General features: G+C 40.8%; 1 protein-coding gene across 1 annotated transcript in view; it reads right to left on the bottom strand.

Moving 5' to 3' along the window:
- Nucleotides 1-24281, bottom strand: part of STK24 (serine/threonine kinase 24) — an 85969-nt gene that overhangs the window by 47121 nt on the left and 14567 nt on the right. The window contains exons 2-5 of the mRNA XM_030199536.1: nucleotides 21661-21891; nucleotides 6983-7039; nucleotides 994-1102; nucleotides 740-897 (exon numbers count right to left, since the gene is read on the bottom strand). Coding sequence (XP_030055396.1) covers nucleotides 740-897; nucleotides 994-1102; nucleotides 6983-7039; nucleotides 21661-21891 — 555 coding nt within the window. The remainder of the gene's footprint in view (nucleotides 1-739; nucleotides 898-993; nucleotides 1103-6982; nucleotides 7040-21660; nucleotides 21892-24281) is intronic.

Raw genomic sequence — 24281 nt, 5'->3', positions numbered from 1 at the left:
GGATCCTGTCAGTAGTGGACTGTACTATAGCTGGGTATGTAGAGGAATTATAAACATTTTTTGTATGTTTGTTGTTACCTTATTATTTATAAGTTGCTTGTTCCTGTACCCAGCTTTTCTGTACAAGGGTCCTGTTTACTAAGATGCGTTAGTGTTTTTAACGTGCCTATAATTAGCGCATGCGCTAACCGTGTAACGTGCCTATAGCGTGGCTTAGGAAACAGGACCCTAAGAGGCATATTTTCAAAGCACTTAGCCTTCCAAAGTTCCATAGGTTTCTATGGAACTTTGGAAGGCTAAGTGCTTTGAAAATATGCTTCCATGTATGTTACTTGTTTGTACATTTCAAACCTATACATAAAAATGTACTAAGTTAGCCCAATAAAAAAAGTATCATCTTTTTTTAAATTTCTATTTATTGCCTCCTGAAAATGAAATTGGTTGTGACCCCAAATGTGACATATGTGTGTTGTTACCCACAATTTGGGCAGGGATGTGGTAGAGACTGGTTCTGATTGAGCTGGTTGACAAAGAATTAGGAAGACACTGATAAACAGAAAAAAAAACCATACAACTGTAAAGGGACTCCCTCTCTCCTCCCAAGGGGAACAGAAAATGTACAACTGTAAAAGGACTCCCTCTCCCCTCGCAAGGGGAACAGAAAATGTACAACTGTAAAAGGACTCCCTCGCCCTTCCCAAGAGGAACACCAAGGCCCAAAGCCTTTCTTTCATCTCACCTTAGAATCATATGCTGATTGCTTTATTACTTCAGGTGCCATCCAAAAGGGAGTACCTACAAAGGTGTTTCTCTTTATTTGTGTATCTGTTAGTTGTCCTGCTACCCCAAAATCTGCCAGTTTTACTTCTCCTTGTTCAGACAGTAGTACATTTGCAGCTGTGAAAAATACATGAAAAAACTTAAAAGCATGATACAAGATTCACCCCAAAATTGTATTTTTCAGTGCCATTAGAAATGAAATATGTAACTTACCTTTGATATCCCTGTGAATTTTCTTTTCTGAATGTAAATAGCATAGTCCTTTCAATATTTCTCTTAGAATTGTAGCAATCTGAATTTCATCTAGGGAACCGGGTTCTAACTAAATAAAAATGCAAGTAAAATATGGTTAACAAGGTTTAACACAATCAAAAGTGAATTTATATTGCAAATACATGAGAAAGAGCTTATAAGTCTTGTTAAAAAAAAACCCAAAAAACACAGACCCACAATTAATGACAGAGCTATAAGTGCTTTAGGATGATAATACTAGTTCAACATTTTTATAAAATATGATAAAGGCAATCCTGGAAAAAATTTAGAAGACTGACGCAAATAGTGGAAAAGACTGGGAACAACTCAACTAGAAAAGTACCAAGTCAACAAAGGTAGAAAAGAAAAAAATGATTTTTATTTAATACATTTTAAGGATTGATATGTGTCTGCTTTGGGGAATGTACATCTTCTATTTTTGTATTTAGCAAAGTACAGGAGAAAGTGCATTTTTTTTTCTCTTTTACCAGTATTTTCACTGCTTATAGAGTCTGACTTAAATGGGGGTCTCCATTTCAGTTTGTGTCTGCATGTTTTGTTTTGTTTTTTTGTGGTCCCCTATTTAATTTTAATTATTTTATTTTATTTTCAGCACTTGATATACCCACAAGTTATTCCTGAGGCAATTATGTGATTTACAATTTTTATTACTGGTACTTTGCACTGTCCCTAATGGGCTCACAATCTAAGTTATATATTGTATCTGGGGCAATGGAGGGCTAAGTGACTTGCCCAGGGTCAAACAGAGCTGAAGAGGGAACTGAACCTAGTTCCCCAGGATCTCAACCCACTGCTGACCATCAGGCAGCAGCGGGAATTGAACCCAGTTCCCCAGGACTGCAACCCACTGCACTAACCATTTTGTATCAGGTGATGGTCTGTCCATGTTCTGCATGTCTGACTGAGGTGACGGATTCTGCTAAAATGTAGAGTCTGTGTAGGACGGTGTAACACTGTAGCTTGTTCCATTTTAAGGATTTGGACGTCTCTGATGGTATTTTCAAAACGAAAGATGGACGTCCATCTTTTTTTGAAAATACACTGGTCCCCCCCCCCCCCCCCCCCCCTGTATTTCAACCTTTTGCAAAGACGTCCAAATCGCAACTTGGACGTTTCTTTCCAAAATGCCCCTCTATACGATCCAACAAAGATATGGGAAAGGCTTTCCAGGACCTGAATTTTTGTTGGGTTTCACTCAATAACCCCTGAACATTTAGTGAATATAATTGGGAAAGACCTGCAGGTATCTGCATCCCCAAATATTTAAGTGAACCTTGCGCCCACTTTAGGGGAAAATCTTTCTCCCAGCGTCCATGGACATCAGGCAATGGTGAAAGTGCTTGCAACTTATCTAAGTTCAGCAAGAAGCCCGCATACCTCCCAAATTGCAAGTAAATTATTCAAAGATTTAAGCGGGTCTGTTAGTACTACCATCAGGTCATCTGCATATACTAGAGTTTTACTATGATGACCCAAGAGAGATACCTCCTTCACCCCATCCAACCAGGATCTAAGGTTCTAACAATATTATGAAGAGCAAAGGGGAGAGGGGGCATCCCTGTCTAGTACCTCTTGAAAAGGAAAATTCTAGTTCCCTAAGACCACTGATCAGTAGACAGGCTGTTGAATGGGTATACAAAGATTTTATTGCCTGCAGGTACAAACCTCGAAATCCCATGTATGACAAAGTATGAAATAGATAATCCCAGCCCACTCTATCGAAGGCCTTTTCTGCATCCAGACTTACAATCAGAAATGGCATCCCTGTGTCTTGACAGTGAGCCATCACCAACAGCAAACAGTGTACATTATGAACCAGTTGGCGTTGGCGAACAAATCCTACTTGTTCAGGTTCAATTAATCTAGGGAGACATTGCGCAAATCGCTCGGCTAATATCCTATAAAGCAATTTAACATCTACATTTAATAGGGATATAGGCTGATATGAGCTTGGATTTTCAGGAGACCTACCAGGCTTTGGTATGAGCGTTATCAATGCAGTATTAGCATGAATAGGAAAACATCCTCTATTGCGTCATCATAATAAGCCAATAACGCTCCCAACTTCTGGAGAGCAAGCGCTTTGTAATACTCTCCTGCAAAGCCATCTGGGCCTGGAGAAGAACACAACTTTAAGGCTTTAACCGCTTTTTGTAGTTCTGATAATTGCAGCGGGGCATTCAGGATATCTAACTCTTGTAAAGTCAATGTGGAAAGGCCTAACAGACAAATAAGCTGTTAATTCTTGAGGATCAGGCAGTGTCAATAGAGAAGATTTATAGGGCAGCCCTTTTCTAAACAAAACTGCTACCCCTCCCAGTCTACTCTGAGACGAAGCTGAGAACACCTCTCCCACCCAAAAGCGCTGTAATTTAGCATGTTCTGTATCTGAGAGGCACATCTCTTGTAAGCAAGCAATATCAATTTTGTGACGTTTCAAAGCCATCAAAAGCTTTGATCACTTAATTGGGGAGGAAATACCCCACACATTCCAAGGCGCTATAAGAATAGGCATGGGTCTACTAGGTAAAACAGCAACAACAAGTGGTTCTACATTACATTTGCATCACCGGCGCCCAGCCTCGCCAGTGTCCTCACTCACCCATTCCCTTTGTTTATGATGAAAATTATATGACTGGATCAGTCCTACTCAGATTGCAGACCATGCCAAAACACCGACTCCCAGACCTCTTGTCTGTAATTTTCTTTAAGGCTAATTATGTACTGTTCCCTGCTCCCATACCCAAAACTACCCGTCCGGAAACACACATATACCAAACCCACAATATCCACCCCAACTCCCAATACCTCCCTTGACCCGCCCAACCCAACCCCTTAACCTTACACAATCCCAAAACCATTCACCCAGCTTAATAAAATTGAGGAAGAATGCAAGAGGCCACTAAAAATGATGCTAGGGACTCCCACCCCTCCACATACAGACATATTGAAGCAGAGTTACATCCCCACAAAAGTCCAACAGTTGCTTACAAATAAAACTGACTAATAAACTCTCAGCAATATTCAGCCAAATTAAAAGTCATTCGTCAAGGACAGTAATGCCATTGTTAACAAGAGAAGTTCTTGCCTCTGCCACTGTGTTGAAAGATTACCAACGTCCCTTCAACAAGTTCTTAAAATGAGCCAGGTACAGCAACATAAACCGGACTCCATGCTTGCTAAGCGCTTGACAAAGAGGATGATATTTCCGACGCCGCTCTTGTACGGCTGGTGAAAAGTCTTGAAAAATCAAAATTCATTGACCTTCGTGTGTTAAAGTTTCTCTATTTAATCTGAAACCTTAAAGAATTTCCAATTATGATCTTTGGCTGGCCGGCCCACGCAGTGCGCTCGTTCCACTACTAACGGGCCCAAGGTATCAGAGATCGCCAGTTCTTTTGCAAGCCAGGTTTCAAGCCAGGTAGTCAAATTGCGCTCCGGGATACTCTCCAGGAGCCCTACTATCCGCAAGTTGGTCTGCTTTGAGTGGTTTTCAAGATCTTCTAACTTGGTAAGGTGCTCTTCAAGTTGCTTAGGCTCGTGAGCAAGGTTGCGGCTTTGTTCAGGCACATCGTCTTCTAATGCCGAGACTCGGGTCTCCAAGTCCCCTGTACGAATTGCCAAGCCATCTAGTGATGTTTGAAACACATCCAATTTTTGAGTGATCACCTCCCAACGAGGCTCTAGTGCTTTTATAATTGCAGTGGTGAGTTGTGAAAGCTGGGCGTCAGTAAACAACGCGGGCGTGGAATCAGAAGCCTCCGCCATCTTAACTTCGCCGTTTCCAGCTTTAATCCTCTCCTTTTTCGCTGATTTTGGAGCCATCACTGCCGGAATCTTGTCCAGATAGGTGAAAAAGCAGGCTGTCGGACGTGGGTAACTCTACTTAAAAGCACTAAATTAACATAATTAAGGGGTGAGAGTCCCGGAGCTCCAGCACAGCGCAGCCGCTCTGCTCAATGCATCACGTGATTCCCCCCAGGAGATACAGAAGGTAATAGTTGCAGACTGATGCCTCAACACAGACTGAGCAGAAGTATATAAAAATGTTGCAGATGCCTGATATGAATCTATTACAGACTGTAGTAGAAAATATTAGGATTAACAATCTGGAGCAGCGAATGGACACATAAGATTCTCAAATGCTACTGGTACAAAACCCAATTCAAAACATGGAAGGGGTTCATAAATCCTTGGAAAATTTGTCAACAGCTTTGGTTTCAGGCAATACTAGCCTTGAAGTTAAATGTGAGAATTTAGAAAATATTGTCCATTGGAGGGAACATTTGTTTGATAAATTTTCCATGAGTATCAGGAATTTCTGCCCAAGATATGCTTAAACTTTATATGTTCAAAATAGCTAAAATCCCTGCTCAATCTCCACCTCCAGCTTCCAGAGTTTTACGTCTACTATCTTTTAAGAAAAAACCTGGTGGAGGAGGGGCTGTCTCCTATTTCCTATTTTTGGAATCTTCAAAAGAGGCAGAGGTAGACCGAAACTGGGGTTCTCAGTTTTGCCTGAAACCGAATCAACATCCAAAATTTGCTTCGGCCAGTGCTTCTCCCTCCACCCCCCCCCCCCCCCCCGGCAGAGAGCTAGACCTCCCAGGCCAGTCGCCACCACCACTGCCCCGGCCACAATCCCACTGTCCTTCCACTACCGAAGGCCCTCCCTGGGCCTACCTTTAAATGCCCTGGAAGCCTCTTCTGGGCAATAGTGATCCCCAGTTGCTCTGGCCATCGCCAGTTCTTCAGCCAAAATGGCTACTGAGACTGCTGCAGGAGGTCCCAGTGGTCATTTTGAGATTGTTCATGCTTATGCTGGTTCTAATCTCAAAATGGCCACCAGAACCTCCAGCAGTAGTCTCATGAGACTGCCATGGGAGATCCTGGTAGCTATTTTTGGGATCAGAACCAGCATAAGTGGGAGCCACTGGAATTGCTCCTGATTATGCTGACTTCCAATCTCAAAATGGCTGCTGGGCCCTCCCTCATGAAGCTGCCGCGGGAAATCCTGGTAGCCATTTTGGCTGAGGAACCTGTTGGTGTCAAGAAGAGCTGGGGATTCCTTTTACCCAGAAGAGGTCACTAGACCACCAGGACATTTAAAAGGTAGTCCCAGGGATGGCCTACAGGTGGTTGAGCAACCTGAGGGGTGTGGTGCGGCGTAGAGTTTCGGTTTCAGCCGAAACCCAAACCCAGCTCTTAGGTCGGTTTCGGTGCTGAATCCAAAACTGAAACCAAAATTTGGCCCTCCTCTAAAAAGAAGAGGCATCTATTCTATCCACTCTTCTATTAACAATGACTCTAGACTTTGATAGACATTGGATATTAAGGCTTTACTTCAGACATCGTAGTTCTATTTTTTTGTACTTTAAAGATTCAAGTTTTTCCTGATGTTGCGAAGGGCACACAAAAATGCCATAAACAGTTTCTGTTTATGCATCATAGGGTTTTAGCCCTATGCGATGTATTCTTTTAAAAATTTCCATGTAAATGTATAGTCAAGTGAAGTATTTGGTCACGAATCTGTCAAGTAACTGATCCTTCACAATTAACTACGGACTTGAGTAATAAAATAGTGACAGCTGGTCAGAGTACTCCTATCCGGACAGTAGAGACCCAACCGAAATAAACTTTGTCTTCCTTGCATAGAAATTCATTGTCTTACTCTAGGAGTTGTTTTCTTTTTTATTTAGAAGAAGTTTTTTTCATTTTCTAAATAAATCGATGGTTCTCTTGTCCTCTCCATATAGTGGGCTTGTAATTTTGATATTCCTCCTCTAGATTGTATAATGTTTTGTTAACTGATACCAATTCGAGTGTATATTTTGAAAAAAATTGTGTAAAATTTAATAAAAAGTGAAGATAAAAATAACCTCATTAAAGTGAGCTTTACAACAGGCAATCCTTGTGTCTCAATACTTACTAAATCCAGAGCAGATCCTCCACCCAAGTATTCCATTATGATCCATAATTTTGTATCCTGAAAACAGAAATAGGTAATTGGCATGGAAATCAATCTATTCGGTGGATTAAAATTTTGCTGTGTATCATCCTCACATTGTCGCAAACTGAGACATACATTATTAAAGTAATAAAGAGCTACTAAATTCTCAAAAGAACACAATATTATATACTATAACCACACAATTAAGAAACTAACATTTGATGAACCTTGCATTTTACATAAAAAAATATATATATAACAAGATATGAACTGGTTACAGAAGATTACTTTGTAGGGTGTAAAGATGAGTAACACCATGACATCCTTTAAGAATGCTGGAGGCACGTCATGTGATCGTAAGGCCTCTACCTAAAAATCCTCAAAATCCACCTTTGTTCAACCTGACCAGAATATCAACAGCAACATTGGAGCATAAGGGAGTGGGAAACAGGGAACTGTAGATTATCACTGCTAGTACAGTTTTTGTCAGGATTAAGGCATAGGGAGAAGACAAAAATAGAAGAAAAGAAACTGAAAGCAAACATAGGGACAGGAAAAGGAAGTGAGCAAGAAGAACAGGCAGGATAGCAGAGAATGATAGAATACTTTTCACATGGGTGATACGTAGATAACTTTGTTCCTTAACTAAATTAAGTAATAATTTACAAACTGAGGGCCCCTTTTACCAAGCTGCGGCAAAAGGTAGGTCTTTGTCAGTGTGTGTTTTTGATACGCGCCAAGGCCCCCTTTTACCACAGCGGGTAAAAGGTAGGTGTTTCTTTTTTAAGGAAATGGCTGCGCAGCAAGTGAAGCACTTGCCGTGCAGCCATTTTGGAGGGAGCCCTTACCGCCACCCACTGAGTTGGCAGTAAGGACTCCCATGCTAACCCCGCTTAATTATCTTGCAGCAGAAAATCCCTGTGTTAGATTGCTCAGACTGCCTTAAATAGTTCTTCTTTTTGTGTTTGAAACATGATGACAGCAAGTGCAGCCTTTGCTACTTGCTTCATTGGTGTCCCGACTTCCTTCTGTACCCTCCAGAATGTGACCAGCCTCTATGCCCTGCAAGACTGCAATACCCTTACTTTCTTTTCTGTCTTCTATAATTTGGGAGCTGTTCGTATTCCCCCTATCTATACAAATTCACAATCATTCCAGCTCTCCCCTTATAATGAGACTTCTGTAGTTGTTTTTATTTTATCAATGCCTCTAAAATCGGGACCAACATAACATTTCCTGGGTTGAAAGGACATGCTTCTTCTTATGTCTCCTTTGCTTATACTCCTATATGTCTCCCCACTGGTTGGTTTATTTTATGTGGAAGGATGGCCTTTTCTTATGTGCCTGCTAATGCCTCAGGAGGCTCATGCACCATTGGCAGGTTAACCACTGGCACATTACTCCATCGGACTATCACTTCAAAATACTTTAGTCAGGTGAATAGACGCACCTGTGTTTGCTCCTGGAGGCTGCTGTGTTTAAGAGTTTCTCTCGGTGCCTCTGTAGCCTCGTTAACCATAGGTAAGCGGAGGGGGAAGGTAAAGGAATTTCCCTCGGTTCCTGTGACCTCCTCGACGTTGAAACAAACAACCCTGCAATTTCCCAGGCAGCAACCGGGTCCTCAGGGAACTTCGACCCCCACTGCAGCTCTCGGCCCTTCAGAGTCGATTGAGAGTAGAAACGGGGCTTCCTTGAGCCCTGTGGAGCAAATTGCACCTCCCCAGCCTGGAAGAGAGTTGCTGGCTGTTCAAACAGAGACAGACGCCGAAGTGGCTCAGCTGGTCCTGTCTGAGGGTGTGACTGCAGCAACGGAGTTAGATTCTCAACCTCGGGAAACATTACTACAACAGGCTTCAAAGGTATTGCCTCAAGCTATTGTTTCCAAGTTAGCTCGGGCTGATAGTCTATCTCAATCTCCTCCTGTGGCTAGTGGAGTGATTAGACCAGCAATTGTGACGCTGGAGTCACTATGGGACATGGTTTACAATATCCAAACCTCTATGCAAACTACTTTAAAGCAGAATTCTTCTGATATTGAATTCTTCTGATATTGAAGTTTCTGAGGCTGCCCTGCTTCAAGCACAAGTGACTGCACAGCAAACCCAGAAATTGGAACGTGTGGATACCAAAATTCAAGAAATGGGATCTATAGAAACAGCTTTGGTTAAAGACAATAATTTCCTACATAAACAACTTGAATACCTTGAAAATCAGACTAAAAGACTTAACCTTAGGTTTCTTAATTTTCCCAAATCACCGTTAATTTCTCCTTTGGAGATGGTCAAAAAATATTTGGTGGACATCCTGGGAATGGACAAGGACTCACTCCCTCCCATTACACGGGCTTATTACATCGGGAATACTGGAGTGGAGGTGGGAACCCCCCCCCCCCCCCCCCGTAATAGGGGAGGGAATGAATCTTACCTCATTCCTAGAAAGCTCATTAGAAATAGTTACTCAGAGGTTAACTCTGCTTGCCACTTTTGCGTTGGAGCCTGATAGGAATGCCGTACTACGGCTTTCGTTGAGACACTTAGAAAATCTGTTTTTGGGCTCAAAGGTCCGTATCTTTCCAGATCTCTCACGGCCTACACAGATGAGACGAAGGGCCTTTTTGGAACTTCGCCCCAGGGTGGTGGCATTGGGAGCAAATTTTGTTTTGTGATTTCCTTGTTTTTGTAATGTGATGCTTGAGGGTAAACATTTTCAGTTTGTAGATCCAAAACAGTTGAAAGAGTTTATTGATGCAAGAGTTGATGTGAATATAGTAAACCTTCCCTAATTTAGCAGGCTGGGGTCTGAACCAGAGGAAGCATCTATTGATTATTAATTTTTGTTTTTCTTTTTCTTTTTTTAATTTCCTTAATCTTGGAATCAAATTTCTTTAACTTGTGGACAAATGGGCTGTAAAGAAATATACTTATCATTTTTGTTTCCTAATGTTAAATAATGCCGATTGCATATTCACTTTAAGTGGTGATATATTGGAAAATTTAAATAATTAAATAAAGAAAAAAAAAGAAAAAAACAAAATACTTTAGTCATTTTCAATGGTCTCTTATCTCTCTTCAGATTGTCAGTCTGATTTGCATTTAGTTTCCAAAGCTGAGGCAGTTTCCCTGGCCCTCTGTTTAGTGGGTCTTCCCAGCCTTCCACCTTCACAAGCAATTGATTAAGCTTGCATGTGCATTAACCAAAACCATTAATTTGACCTCTTCTCTCATTGTAGCTTTGACTCAGGAAACTCAAAGCCTATGAAAAGCAGTTATTCAAAATCGCTTAGTGATTATCTACTTTTAAGAGCTAACCATGGATGTGAAGAATTTGAGGAAATGTGTTGTTTCAACTTAACTGAAAACAGTGTTCTCATTGAACAGAGACTGAATAGCTCTGGAACGTGTCCTCTAATATCCAATGTTCCACTGCTGTGGATAGTTGGCTATGTAACATTACTGACTGGTTCACTAGTTGGATAAACAATAGATAGACCTATCGCCATATCCCCAACCGCCTTATTCTAACTCTAGCTACAATTGCTCTTATGCAAAATTATTTTTGATTTGAAGGCCACTTATACCAAAAATCAAGGGCATCATAATGGGTGCCTCTATGGCACCAGATATCACAAATCTATATGTTGCTGAATTCGAGAATCTTTTTTAAAAAGATCATCCATTTGTTACAGAGACTTCATTCTATGGAAGGGGTGCACTGATCGGCTGATACTTTTTGATTGACTTAACACCTGTAATGCCAATTTAAAATGTAAGGTGCAACATGGCCAATACACAATACCCTTTTTAGACATTCTAATCTTTAAGGACACATACCATTTTATTACTTCAGTTTACAAAAAAACCACAGACAAGAATAACTATTTGCACTTTACAAGTTATCATAATAGAGAACTAAAGACTAATCTGCCATACTGTCAATTCTTGAGGTTTCGTAGATTATGCTCTGAACCCCAGGATTATGATACCCAGGCTAAAACATTAGCACTTAGGTTTAAAAACAGGGGTTACCCATCACAATGCATAGAGAAGGGCTGTGTCAGAGCTAAATTTCAAAACCATGAAGAGCTACTGAAAACAGGTCGCAATGGGAAAGTGGCACCAGAGTTAGTCTGCACTCTCAGATTTTCACGCTTAGCAAGCAGTATGCATAATATTTTTAAGAAGCATTGGCACATCTTGAAATCCCATGTTTGCTTTACGGAGGTAGCACCCACTGTCACTTACTCACGCGATAGAAATCTAAGAAACAGATAAATTCCTTCAGTATTACTGGTACTGTATATATTACATCAGTCTCAGAAAAAACTGGACATAACCCCTGCGGCTCCTGTTCGGTATGCAAACACTCACTTGCATTGACTATGTTCATACACCCAGCCACTGACAGGACATATAGACTGAATTTCTCTTGCACTTGTTTGATGAGTAATATCATATATGTGATTATTTGCCCTTGCAATCTTCTATATACAGGTAAAACGAAGAGGATGGTGAAGACAAGATTAATAGAACACAGAAGCTTCATTAGTAGACACATTGAGTCAGCCCCTCTGTTAGATCACTGGACACAACTGCAACACACCATAGACGATCTTCACTTTTTTGTACTCTGCATTGTTAAAACCAGGTGGAGGGGCAGTAATTTGGATCTCTCACTACTGCACATGGAGCAGAAGCTCATTTTTGAGTTAAATATAGTTTAAACAAAGAAGTTGATTGGGTTCACTTCTTATAACTATATATACTCATATGCATCTCTCCATGTCCATTTGAGTGTGTTATAATTTATGGATATTCTACACATAAGTATATCTCTGTATTGTTAATTGTACATTACTGCATCATTCGCACTGTATGCTTTATTTATAGTTCACATTTTAACATATGTTATGCACACTGAATATTTTAGAAAATATATATATATATTTTTTTTTAGACAGGTTATGGTTAATCTTTGTGGATTTGATGATATATATCCATGAAGCCAGAATAACTTTCATTTTTGGAAGTCATTACTGTTATTATGAATATGTATACACAGATTGCGGTTTTACTTTTTGTGTTTATGATTTGATATAATTCATTGTGGGCCTCTTTACCAAACCATGCTACAGATTCCCATGCAGCAATGCTGACGAAGCCCATTGAAAGTGAATGGGCATTATCGGCATTACCATGCTGGGAATCACTAGCATGGTTTGGTAAAAGAGGCCCTGTAAGAAAACTTCATTATTTATTTACTAATTATGGGTGTATCCATTGTATTATTTATCACTTATTATTTACTCATGGATGTACCCTATCAGTGATGGATTTGTTATATTTAGACCAGTGGCTCCTTATTAATTCACCACGTAACACATATGTACCTACAGAGTTTTCACATTTGTGCACTTCACTAGTTGGCCTTCATGGGTACATCATTCATGTCATTCACACAATAGAATGTGGGGAGATTATTTTATTATTTTTCTTTTTTTTTTAATCATATTTTTATTAAGGTTTTCAAAATACAACATAAAAGAATACACAAAAGCAAATAGTATACAACATAAAAGGATACAAAGAAGCAAACCACAAAAAAAAAAACACGCCATGGCATCTAAGTGTAAATATAAGAACGTTCCATGACAATACCTTGTAGTTTTGTTTTTGTTTTTTTTCTTTCTTCGTTTTACATTTCAAGGATATAGTTTTTAGCAACATAACCTCTTATTCACAATGGGTAATACTAAAGGGTGATACTTACTATACTTTGTGCATGTCACGTCACATCGTTCATTTTCTGTGGAGTACAGGCTGTTGCTTTGTGAACAAACGGTATAGAGATCTTAACATGTCAATCGCTGTTTTTACATTGTGTAACATACAAAAGTGCTTTTATACTGGGTACACACAAAAGTGCTATTTGCTTCAGTGTGCATGACATGCTGTCTGTGCAGTGTAGGATCTTGCTTTATGTGTGTGTGTGGGGGGGGGGGGGGGAGAGGGGGGGTGCTGCCTGGTTGTTTTTGCATGTTGACACTTCTTAGTAATCTCTGTACTTTTATTGCTTTTACACTCCATTCCCATATCACTTATACAGAGATGTTTTTTTAAAATCAGAAGTTGCACACTTAACTTAATATGGATGGATAATGCACAGGCTTTTATGATCTGACATACCAATATCACAGTGATTTTATTAGGTTGATTACTATGATATCTCCTCTGAAAACTCGTGGAATGACTGTGTCACGGTTGTGGCTGTGCCCTTATGTTCAGACCTACTGTTTCTCTGTATCTAGCTCTGTGACCTTTTTTCTGCCTTTTTTCCTGTTGTTGTTCTTTCTGTTAGCCAAGCCTCGCTTTGGTCTCCCTGCTTCTGCTTCATTTCCTAATTATGACATCATCAGCCTACTCCTTTATAAGGACCCAGGGAGCTTTCCTGTGTTGCCTTTGAAAAAGGTCTATTTTCCTTTTTCTTGTTGTACTGTTGTTTGATTTTGAGGGAACTGGTCTTCTTGTTATGCTGTGCCTTTGGGTACATCCCTGAGCCCTGTGTGAGTGGTTTTGGTTTGAATCTGTATGGATTACTTTCCTGTTAGGTTTGCTCTCAAGCAAAGCCCTCTTCTGTTTCTCTCTGTGTGTGGTTTTGCTTTGAACCAGAATAGATTCTTTTCTTGTTGTCTAGGCTCTCCAGCTTAAGCCTGTTCTGTTTCCTTCTGTGGTTTCCCTTTATACCTTTCACTGTTCAGAGAGCCGGTTGTTGTCAGCCCAGCTGCTTTCCTTGATTACCTTGCTCTGGTGCAGCTGGGTGTGCTCTGTCTCTGCCTGCCTTTCCTTTCCTTTCCTGGCTGAGTTCTGGTAAGAACACTGTTTATCTATCCCTTTGTTTGCTTTAAACTTTTGACAGCAGTGTAAGCCCTGCTCCTTTCTGATGTGTTTTAGAAGCAACCCTTCCCTTTAGCCTGCTTTAACTTTTTGTCTGCTGTGTCTGTCTCCTGAATCTTGTGAGCATTGCTCCTTATCTGATTTGTGTATGTAAAAGCAGCTTTCCCTGTTTGCTTGCTTTTCCCTTTATCTCTAGTGTCTGTTATTTGACTGAGTGGCAAAGCCTTGTGTATTCCTATGAATGGCTTCCCTTTACCTTTGAGTCCTGTATGGCCAGCCTTGTGTATTCTTATGAGTGGCTTCCCTTTTCCCTTGAGTGCTGTTTGGCACAGCCAAGAGTGTTCCTATGAGTGGCTTCCCTTTTCCCTTGAGTGCTGAGTGGCACAGCCTTGTGTATTCCTATAGGTGGCTTCCCTTTTTCCCTTGAGTGCTGAGTGGCACAGCCTTGTGTATTCCTTTCAGTGGCTTCCCTCTTCCCTGAGTGCTATATGGTACAGCTTAGAGTATTCCTTCATGAGTGGCTTCCCTTATCCTTGAGTGCTGTGTGGCATAGCCGTAGTGTTCCTTTGTGTGGCCTTGTCTCGAGGTTTCCCTGTGTACTTTCTGTATGAGTCCTCTCTGTGAGGTTTTTGGTTGTGTTTGAGTGGATTGCTTTTTCGTTTAGCTGTGACTACTAGCATAGCCTTGAGTGGTCTCTCTGTGTGGCACGAGTGGGCCGTTCTTCCATTTAGCTGTGTCTACTAGCACAGTCCTATGCATCCTCTCTGTTTGATTCTGTTTGAGTGGGTGGTTCTTCTGTTTAGCTGGGACTACTAGCCCAGCCCTGTGCTATCTCTCTGTGTGATTTCTGTTGACTTGGTTAGGATTATTCGTCTATAGCTGTGGATCTAGCACAGCCCTGAGTGTCCTCTCTGTTTGGTTCTGTTTGTGCTTGAGTGGGTGGTTATTCTGTTTAGCTGGGACTACTAGCCCAGCCCTGTGCTACCTCTCTGTGTGATTTCTGTTGACTTGGTTAGGATTATTCGTTTATAGCTAGGGTTCTAAGCCCAGTCCTGTGCTACCTTCCTGTGTGGTTTTCTTATCTTTTACTTGTGGTTTCTACAATGTGAGTTTAAGTGGGGTTGTCTTCGGTTTCTTTGTGCCTGTGTGTAGGGTCTTTTGACCCTTTGTTTGTGGCTCTGTTTAGTGCAGTGTGTGTGCACTGCTTGAGTAGTACTTGCTCAAGAGATTCCGTTCTCTTTTCACTTCCCTCTGGTATGATTCAGTTCCAGTTCGGCCGTGAGGCCCATACACTTGGACGCTGTATGAGTGGGTTCGGGATCGGCCGTGAGGCCCACCTGAGTGGTCTATCTCCCTTTTCTGGTGGTGCTTGTTGCTTGTCTTGAGTGTGCTGTCTATTTGCCATATTTGGTATCCTGTGTGTATTAAGTGCCTGGTTCGCCTCTGCTCTGCGCCTCCCCGATTTTACTCTTTTTAAGACTATAGTTTTTAGCTCTGAAATTTTCTCGCTTGCATTTATTCCCCTACAGATTGATCACTATTTACTAGTGCTGTCCAATTCAGTCAAAACATTTTTGATTAGGTACGATTCAATTCTTTGAAAAAAATTGGTTTTTCGATTCAATTTGATTCGATTTAACTTGATTGAATAGCACAAACCTGGTCTGGTCAGTTAAGCCCATGCGTGCAGCGTGCATCTTAATTTCACCCTATTTCTTTCTGCACATTTTGTATGGTTCTTCTGCACAAGTGCAACAATTCAATTTTTTTTTATTAGACACACTTTTTCACTTATTAGACACACACTCTTTTTTTTGCGTTGCACCAATATGTTTTAAGTTTGTTGCATGTTCACACACAGATACACATAAATACACTGCTTTATGCTATTGAGTTTCTGTCTCTCTGTTTTATTTCTTTTCACAACACATATACATATTATTCATGTTTTTAATTTCATTTATTTATATTTATTTATTTATGGCATTTATATCCCACATTATTCCCACCCATGGACAGGCTCAATAATAATTATTATTATTATTTATTGCATTTGTACCCCACATTTTCCCACCTATTTGCAGGCTCAATGTGGCTTACAGAGTGTTGTTATGACAAAGTCATGACAGGGAATTGGATACAATCAAAGTAATCAGAAGATGGATGATGAGTTAGAAAGGATGGTATTAGATAGGATAGTTTTGATAGGAGGTGATTTGTGTCTTTAAGGGTTCTTTTTGTAGGCTCTCTTGAAGAGATGTGTCTTCAGAGATTTGCGAAAGTTGCTTAGATTGTCCATAGTTTTTAGGGCTGGGGGTAACCCATTCCATATCTGTGTACTTCTGTAGGAGAAGGTAGTGGCGTATGCCTGCTTATATTTGAGTCCTTTACAACTGGGGAAGTTCAGATTTAGGAATTTGCGGGCTGATCTCTTGGCATTTCTGGGCGGTAGGTCCACAAGGTTAGACATGTACAGTGGAGCATCTGCGTGAATGATCTTGTGTACGGTTGTGCAGATCTTGAATTCGATCCGTTCCTTGAGTGGAAGCCAGTGAAGTTTCTCTCTTAAGGGTTTCGCACTTTCGTATTTAGTCTTTCCAAATATGAGTCTGGCTGCGGTAGTTTGGGCTGTTTGGAGTTTCTTAATAGTCTGTTCTTTGCAGCCAGCGTACAGAGTGTTACAATAGTCCAGGTGACTGATTACCATAGATTGTACCAAGGTACGGAAAATGTTTCTCGGGAAGAAAGGCTTAATTCTTTTGAGTTTCCACATTGAGTAGAACATCTTTTTTGACGTGTTCTTCACGTGGGTATCGAGAGTGAGGTTTCGATCGATGGTAACTCCAAGAATCTTCAAGTTTTCTGATATCGGAAGGGTGCAGTATGGTGTGATTATAGTAGAGTAATTGTTTGTGTTGTATTGAGAAGTAAGTACTAGGCATTGAGTTTTTTCTGCATTAAGTTTTAGCTGGAATGAATCTGCCCAGCTATGCATGGTTCTGAAGCTTTGGTTGATCTCGTTGGTGATTTCGTTTAGATTTTGTTTGAACGGGATGTAGATTGTGACATCGTCTGCATATACGTGAGGGTTACGGTTCTGATCGGCTAAAAGTTTGGCTAGAGGTATCATCATTAGGTTGAAGATGGTTGGTGAGAGGGGGGATCCTTGAGGAACTCCGCATTCTGGTATTTATTGCAGTGATCTTTCGGCGTCTGTTGTTACTTGGTAGGATCTAGTGGTGAGGAATCCCTCGAACCACTTGAGGACTGGGCCTCCGACTCCAAAATATTCTAGTATATGAAGTAGTATTCCATGATCAACCATGTCGAAGGCGCTTGACATGTCAAATTGTAATACGAGTATATTCTTACCAGTAGCAATTGTTTTTTTGAATGAGTTCATTGCCGCCACTAGTAAAGTTTCGGTGCTATGATTTGATCGAAATCCTGATTGTGACTCATGTAGAATTGAGTGCTTAGTTAGATAGTGAATTGTTTCGTAACTATGCCCTCCATTATTTTGGTTATGAGTGGAATAGATGCAACTGATCGATAATTAGTTAGGTCCATTGTGCTTTTCTTAACGTCTTTTTGCAGAGGAGTGAGTAGGATGTTTCCTTTATTCGTGGGGAATAGACCATTTAAGAGTCTGTGGTTTATTTGGTCCGTAAGGTCTTTCTTGAATTGTTTGGGGGCGGCTCTTATTAGGCTGACAGGGCAAATGTCTAGTTTGCATTGAGACTTGCTATATTTTTTAAGCCATTGTGAGAGTTCATCTACTGAGATTTTATCGAAGTTGGTCCATGAACGATCTGCTGGGTATTCCCCGGGTTTTGGGTCAAGACATTCAAGGATGCTTGTATAATCGGTGGTATTCGAAGGTATCATGCGTCTGAGTTTTATAATTTTTTCGTTAAAATATTTCGCTAAGTTGGTTGCAGTTGGGGTGTCTGTGTTGTTAGGGTTAACCGGTGTGGTGTTTAGGAGTTTGTTCACAAGCGAGAAGAGCTTATGTGTATCTTTGTAGTTGGTCCTATTACAGTATTGTAGTACATTCTTTTGTTTTGTCTGATTTTATATTTGTATTTTCTTTGCAACTGTTTCCAGTTGTTAAGAATGAGTTCATCTTTTTTTTTATTCCATATTCTTTCCAGCCTTCTGACCTGTGTTTTTAAGGCTTTCAGTTCGTCATTAAACCATGGTATTGAGTTTTTTCTTTTTGAAGATCTAGTTTGGAGCGGTGCTATACTGTCTAGTATTGCTGTGCATCTGTTGTCCCATTCTTGTAGAAATTGAGGTGAGTTTGTAGGATTTGTCCATTCGTCAGTGTATAGTTCTTGCCAGAATATTAGTGGGTCTATTTTGCCTCTTGTGGTGTAAGTTCTTTTTTCTTGTTTTCGTTGTGACCCTTTTCTTTTCCAGTAGAGAGACATATGTGCTTTGTAGTGGTCTGACCATGGTGTAGCTGTCCATTTTGTGTCTGTGATGATGAAGATGGGCTCTGATGAAAGTTTGTGAGTTATAATGTCTAGTGTGTGTCCTTTTTTGTGGGTAGGTTGCATGTTAGGCCAGTGGAGCTCCCATAGTTAGCAGTGAAGGAGTGGCCTAGTGGTTAGGGTGGTGGACTTTGGTCCTGGGAAACTGAGGAACTGAGTTCAATTCCTGGCACAGGCAGCTCCTTGTGACTCTGGGCAAGTCACTTAACCCTCCATTGCCCCATGTAAGCTGCATTGAGCCTGCCATGAGTGGGAAAGCGCGGGGTACAAATGTAACAAAAAAATAAAAATAAAAAAATAGTTGGAAGAAATCCTTGCATTCGTTTACATTCTTTATGTTGGTGTCTTCAATGTGAAGGTTAATGTCCCCTGCTATGAGGAGGTTCTGGGAGGACACGCAAGTATTTGATATGAAGTCCATAAAGTGTGTTTGTGAAACTTGCCAATTGCCCGGGGGCCTGTAGAAGATGATTAGGTTTAGTTGATCAAGTAGGTCGGGGTGGTTAATTCTGACTGAGGCTATTTCAAGTTGGGGTAGGATGGATTCTGCTGTTGTGGTAACTGTGAATTGTGATTTATAGATTATTGCTATGCCTCCTCCTCTTTTTCCTTCTCTAGTCTAGTGGGTAATTTTGTATCCTGGTGAACATAGTTCTAAGATTATTGGGTCTTTGGGATCATGGATCCAGGTTTCGCTAATGAGTAGGAAATCAAGGTGGTCTTCCGTGATCCAGTCAGTCAGTGTTGTGGTTTTCGTGTAACCTATTTGTATTCGTTGGTATTGTTCTTTTGGATTCGGGTTTGGGGTAATATTTATTAGTTGTCTTTCTCTTTGATGAGATGGTTTTGAACGTTCTTTCTTTCCTAGTCTTTGCTGGGGTCCGAGGATGTTAGGTTTTTCATGGTTTGTTTGTTTCTTTGTCTTTTCGGGTGTGCATGTTGTGTTCGCGATTTGTTTGTGGTTTGTGAATTGTGAGGCTGTTGTTAACTGTGTCTGGGGTTGTAGGTGCGTGTTGGAGCAGGGTGAGGCTGTAAATGGTTAGGAGTATTTTCCTGGTGTTCATATCAGTGTTAGTGTGCACGTTAATTTGTGTATTTAGAATGTTGGGTTTAGCAATCGTGTGAGGCAGAATCTAGGTCAGTATAAGCATTATGTTCGGAACAGAGCGAGCAGAATTTAAATCATTACAAACAGTGCACTTAGATCAAAGGCATTAGAGGTCTTACAGCATTTTGCATCGCATGAAGCGTTTACATATCTAATATCTGCCAAACATAAAACAGTGTTTAAGCATCTGTTAAGCTGCCAGGCATATATATATATATATATATATATATATATATATATATATATATATATATATATATATATATATATATATATATATTTTATGAGGACTCCTGAGGAAGACTTGTTTGCTGAAACACAGCCCATGTGGGGTCCATCTGTACAGCATATGTTTATAGAACTGTGATTGCGCATCTGCTGAATTACTACATGCACTGGCATACATGATTTTCATTTTGCCATCATCTACCTGTGAATAAACTTTGTATTGTTATCCTGGAACAACGTTTTTGTGGTCATTTCCACTCCTTTTCTGTTTTTTGTTTTTTATTTATTTGTTTGTGGAAGTGTTGGTTTTCTTTGGGGTTTTTTTGGGGGGGGATCACTAGTTGGATACCCAGCATAGCATGGTTACATCATTTGCTCTTAAGATTTCTAAGATCTGTGGCAGCCCTCATCATCTGCTTTTGTTGCTTACAGTGTTGCTGTTCCACATGGCAAATGCTCTGGGATTTGCTCCTAAAACCCAAGGTAAATATGGTGATACGGCAAACTGTAAAGAACATATTCCGTACTTCTTCTCAGATTGAATTGACATGTTTAGGCCAAATTAGTGACCCCTCGTGGGATCAAAGGGGGGAATCTGATGGGCCTGGAAACATCTATGCAAGCACAATTCTACATGCTCAGAAGTATCAAGGGTTAAGAATGTAAGCAGAAAATAGAAAAGAATGACATAAGCAACTCATGATTTCTGTATGTGATAAACATATCCTGTACAGATGTCAGGGACAAGGACACAGAAACAAGTATTTGCTAAGCCCATCCTGCAGGGGACAAAGTTAAAGAGGACGAAGTGGAAGTCTTAATATAATTTTGCTTAGCCTTGAACTAATACAATAATATAAAGGCAATTAATATTTGTTTCCTGTTATTGCTATTATAGCTCTCAGTCATCCAATTGCATAATGTTCAAGTTATACTTCCATTATTATTTGCATTGTAGATTCTCAGCTGACTGAGAAAGAAGAATCTATAACGCAAATAATAATGGAAGTATAGCTTGAACAAACAGAAAGATTTCCCTGATGAAGCCCGAGTAAACAGAAGGGCGAAACAGGACCCGTTTTGATTGTTTATGTCTGGTTGAAACTGTTGAGAAGTTCTGAAATAAGTGTACCAATTAGGTTGTATGCAGCTCATAGAATTTATTGTCTCAGCTATACCCAGCTATACTTGCTGCTTAAAAATATGTACAAAAAATATATAAAGATAATTAAAAAAGAAACAGAGACATAAAAACTGGAGGGTTTTTTGCCAATGAAGAGTGGCTGTTCAGCGAATCTGTTAAGATAATAATTCAGACCGCTGACTAATAGAGGCATTTTCCCTTTTTTAAAATCTCATCTCTCAACAACATATATACAAAAAATTGATTTGGTATATATATAAAAATAACCTTAAAAAGCTAATAATAAAAAATTAAAAAGTATTCACAAGGTGGAGGTACATAATAACATTAAGTAACCACTATAGATTAGAAATATAAATATGAAACAATACCCTTTGGATCACTTTCAAAAGATGGGAATCAAATGTAAGATTCTTATCTAGGCAAATACCTAAGTTACAAACAAAAAGTTTCACTGGAATCTGAGTGTCATCTATTGAAATAAAATCAGCCACAACCCCCTTCTTCCCCAATTAAGCACTTCAGATTTTTCCATGTCAATAGCAACCTCCTCTCTGGCAGCCAAGATGCAATAACTTGCAACTGAATTAGTACATTCATCCAATGAATCCCAAACAGGACTAAGTATCATTAACAAATAGATGATAATGGAGGCCTAGATGAATTCTTCATAAAGGTGGTGCTAAAAATATTTAAAAAGTGTAGCGAATAAAATGGAATTGTGGGATTCCCCATGACATAACCCACTCACTTGAAAATTTTTACCCAAAACACAAAATAAACAGACTCACCTTGAGAAAGGATCCATAATATTTGGTCACATATGGACTATCACACTGGCTTAGCACTGTAATTTCTTGTTGAATATCCTCTATTTCATCTTCTGCTTCTTCCAGATCAATTAATTTTATAGCTACAACTTTCTGAGTCCGATTATCTATTCCTTTAAATACTTCACCAAAAGAACCCTTACCAATCTTTTCCAGTTTTCTAAATAGCTTTTCTGGATTTGCTTTCAGCTTCTGTGGGGAAAATAAAGGAAATAGTTTCTAGTTTTCACACAGGAAGTTTGCATTTATTAACTAACAAACATGGTATGCAACAAAAATCTTTCTATAGCCAAGGAAGGGTTCATTAGGCAACCAACTGAAGAAAAAGTATATTCACACTATTTTTTAGTTTCCAATGATTGCTATTCCTGTTACACCACCTCTGAAGCTCGGTCATCACATAGTGGAAGTTATCAAGGTGGGGTAAAAGGCAAGCTTTTACCACACCTTGATTTACCATGGGAGTTGGCAACCTGCAGTGTAACATTCTCGCAGATTTCTGACTACCATGGTAAACAAATAATGCTGCTTGTGAGCCACCTTGTAAGCAGCGTTATTTCAGCAGTCCAGGAGCATTGGACCTCAAAGCCATGGCCTGATTCTGCCAGGCCTGGGCATAAGGGGGCCACTGCTATTCCCCTCCACTGCCCTTCTAATGGAAAAGTTTGTGCTTGACATTGAGTTCTGCCTAAGTATTGTTATCATATTTAATGTTTCCTTGAAAGTACATGAGTTCTGCCTATCATACTTAATGTTTCTTGAAAATACATAATGAAATATTGTTATCATAGTTAATGCTCTCTTGAAAATACATAATGGACTCTCAGGACAGGAATTGATAGCATTATAATATTAAATGATGAAGTAATTTGTACTAAATGGAATGACAACACGCATAGGGCTGATGTTTCATATGAATCTCTGGAAACCTGGCCAGTTCCTGAGGATGCATTAAGAAACTGCCATATCCTTAAATACACGTCAGCTTTATTCAATTAAATGATGAGATCATGTTTATTGGTCAGTATAAAACATAGGAGCTAAGGCTGGACAGATTGAGGATTTTTCAGATCGGGAGCAGACATGCTACCCAGGCACCTTCTGCCCGCTGAGACTCTCTGTCTGACTGCATCGGAACCTCCCAGTCGCTGACATAGATGTTGTCTGCAACTCAAGCGGTGATGTATGATTTACCTATTTGAATAAAGTTTATGTAATAACCTTTGACCGCCTCTATAGTATATGTCTGACAGAGATATAACCGAAAGAACGTAAAGCAGAACACCCCTTGTTGGCATTCCCAACCCTCTGATCAACCCCCCCCCCCCCCCCCACGCACACACAAGAGCCTCCCACCATCCTCTTAGGCCTACAAGCTCGGAATCTGGTGTTCTAGTCTCCAGGATGGAACCCTTATATGGAAGCATGATCCCTAGCAGCAGTAACACAGACTACCACCAAGGGTGCTATTTTGGAGATGGCACGAGCAGGACAGGAGTAACTGGGAATCGCTTCTGCATGAAGACCACTTAGACCATCAGGTGCTAGGCTTGTAGGCCAAAAAGGATGGTGGGGGGCCCTTGGGGGGGGAGAAGAAACAGCACTGACCCAGTCCAGGAACGTTGGATTGTGTCTTTGAAGCCCATTACTGCTGGCACAGTATAATAACCCCACAGTGCAAGTCACATTCTGGTTTTTACATAGTAATGAGCTGCTTGACATGCATTTGCATATTTTGAATCTCATTATTATGTAACCCTTGGTAACTTAAATATCAAAACAGAGCTGTGTTAGAGCTCCTTTAAATCATATTAAGGGGCAAACCACATGACTTAAGGCCCTAACAAAGCTTGATAACTTCCCCCCATAATCACTTACTGATGAAAACTAGTAGTTATAAATCAATGAGGGGTCCTTTTACCAAACTGCGGGAAAAAGGGCCCTGCATTTTTCCTGCGCACCAGGGCCCTTTATATTGCAGGGGGTAAAAAAGCCCCCAGCACACATGGCCATACCACAAGGCAATGCAGCAAGGAGCTCTTACCCAGTGCTGTAGCGAGGGTGCCTGACACCCAGGGTGGGTCGCCGCTGCGCACCCCCCCTCCGGAGCGCACCCCCCCCGAAACGCACCCTTACCTTGCAGCGGAGGGCAGGCGGGAGGGCCGATCCGCCCCCAGTGCACGTCACTGGGAGCTGCGTCGGCTCTGCTGCTTCCCTGCTTTCTCTGCCCCGGAACAGGAAATAACCTGTTCCGGGGCAGAAAGAGCAGGGAACCAGCGAGCCGACACCCCCCCAGCGGCGTGCACCCGGGGCGGACCGCCCCACCGCCCCCCCTTCCTACGCCACTGCTCTTACCACCACACACTGAGGTGGCGATAAGGGCTCCCACCAGGTTATCACCATGTAAGCCATTTCCAGGGTTTTCTTTTACCCCAGAAATGGCGCGCGTTTGGGGTGAGACTACCACCGGCAGCCGCATTGGGCTGGTGGTAGTCTTGGAAGAGCGAGCGGTAAGTCCTTCTGGGCCACCTTGGCACAATGGGAAAATTTTATAAATGGCACTTATAATAATTCAGTGCTGA

The sequence above is a fragment of the Microcaecilia unicolor genome, chromosome 4 (genome assembly GCF_901765095.1).
Source record: "Microcaecilia unicolor chromosome 4, aMicUni1.1, whole genome shotgun sequence".
In the NCBI taxonomy this organism is placed as follows: domain Eukaryota; kingdom Metazoa; phylum Chordata; class Amphibia; order Gymnophiona; family Siphonopidae; genus Microcaecilia; species Microcaecilia unicolor.
This window is presented reverse-complemented; position numbering and strand designations above follow the sequence as displayed.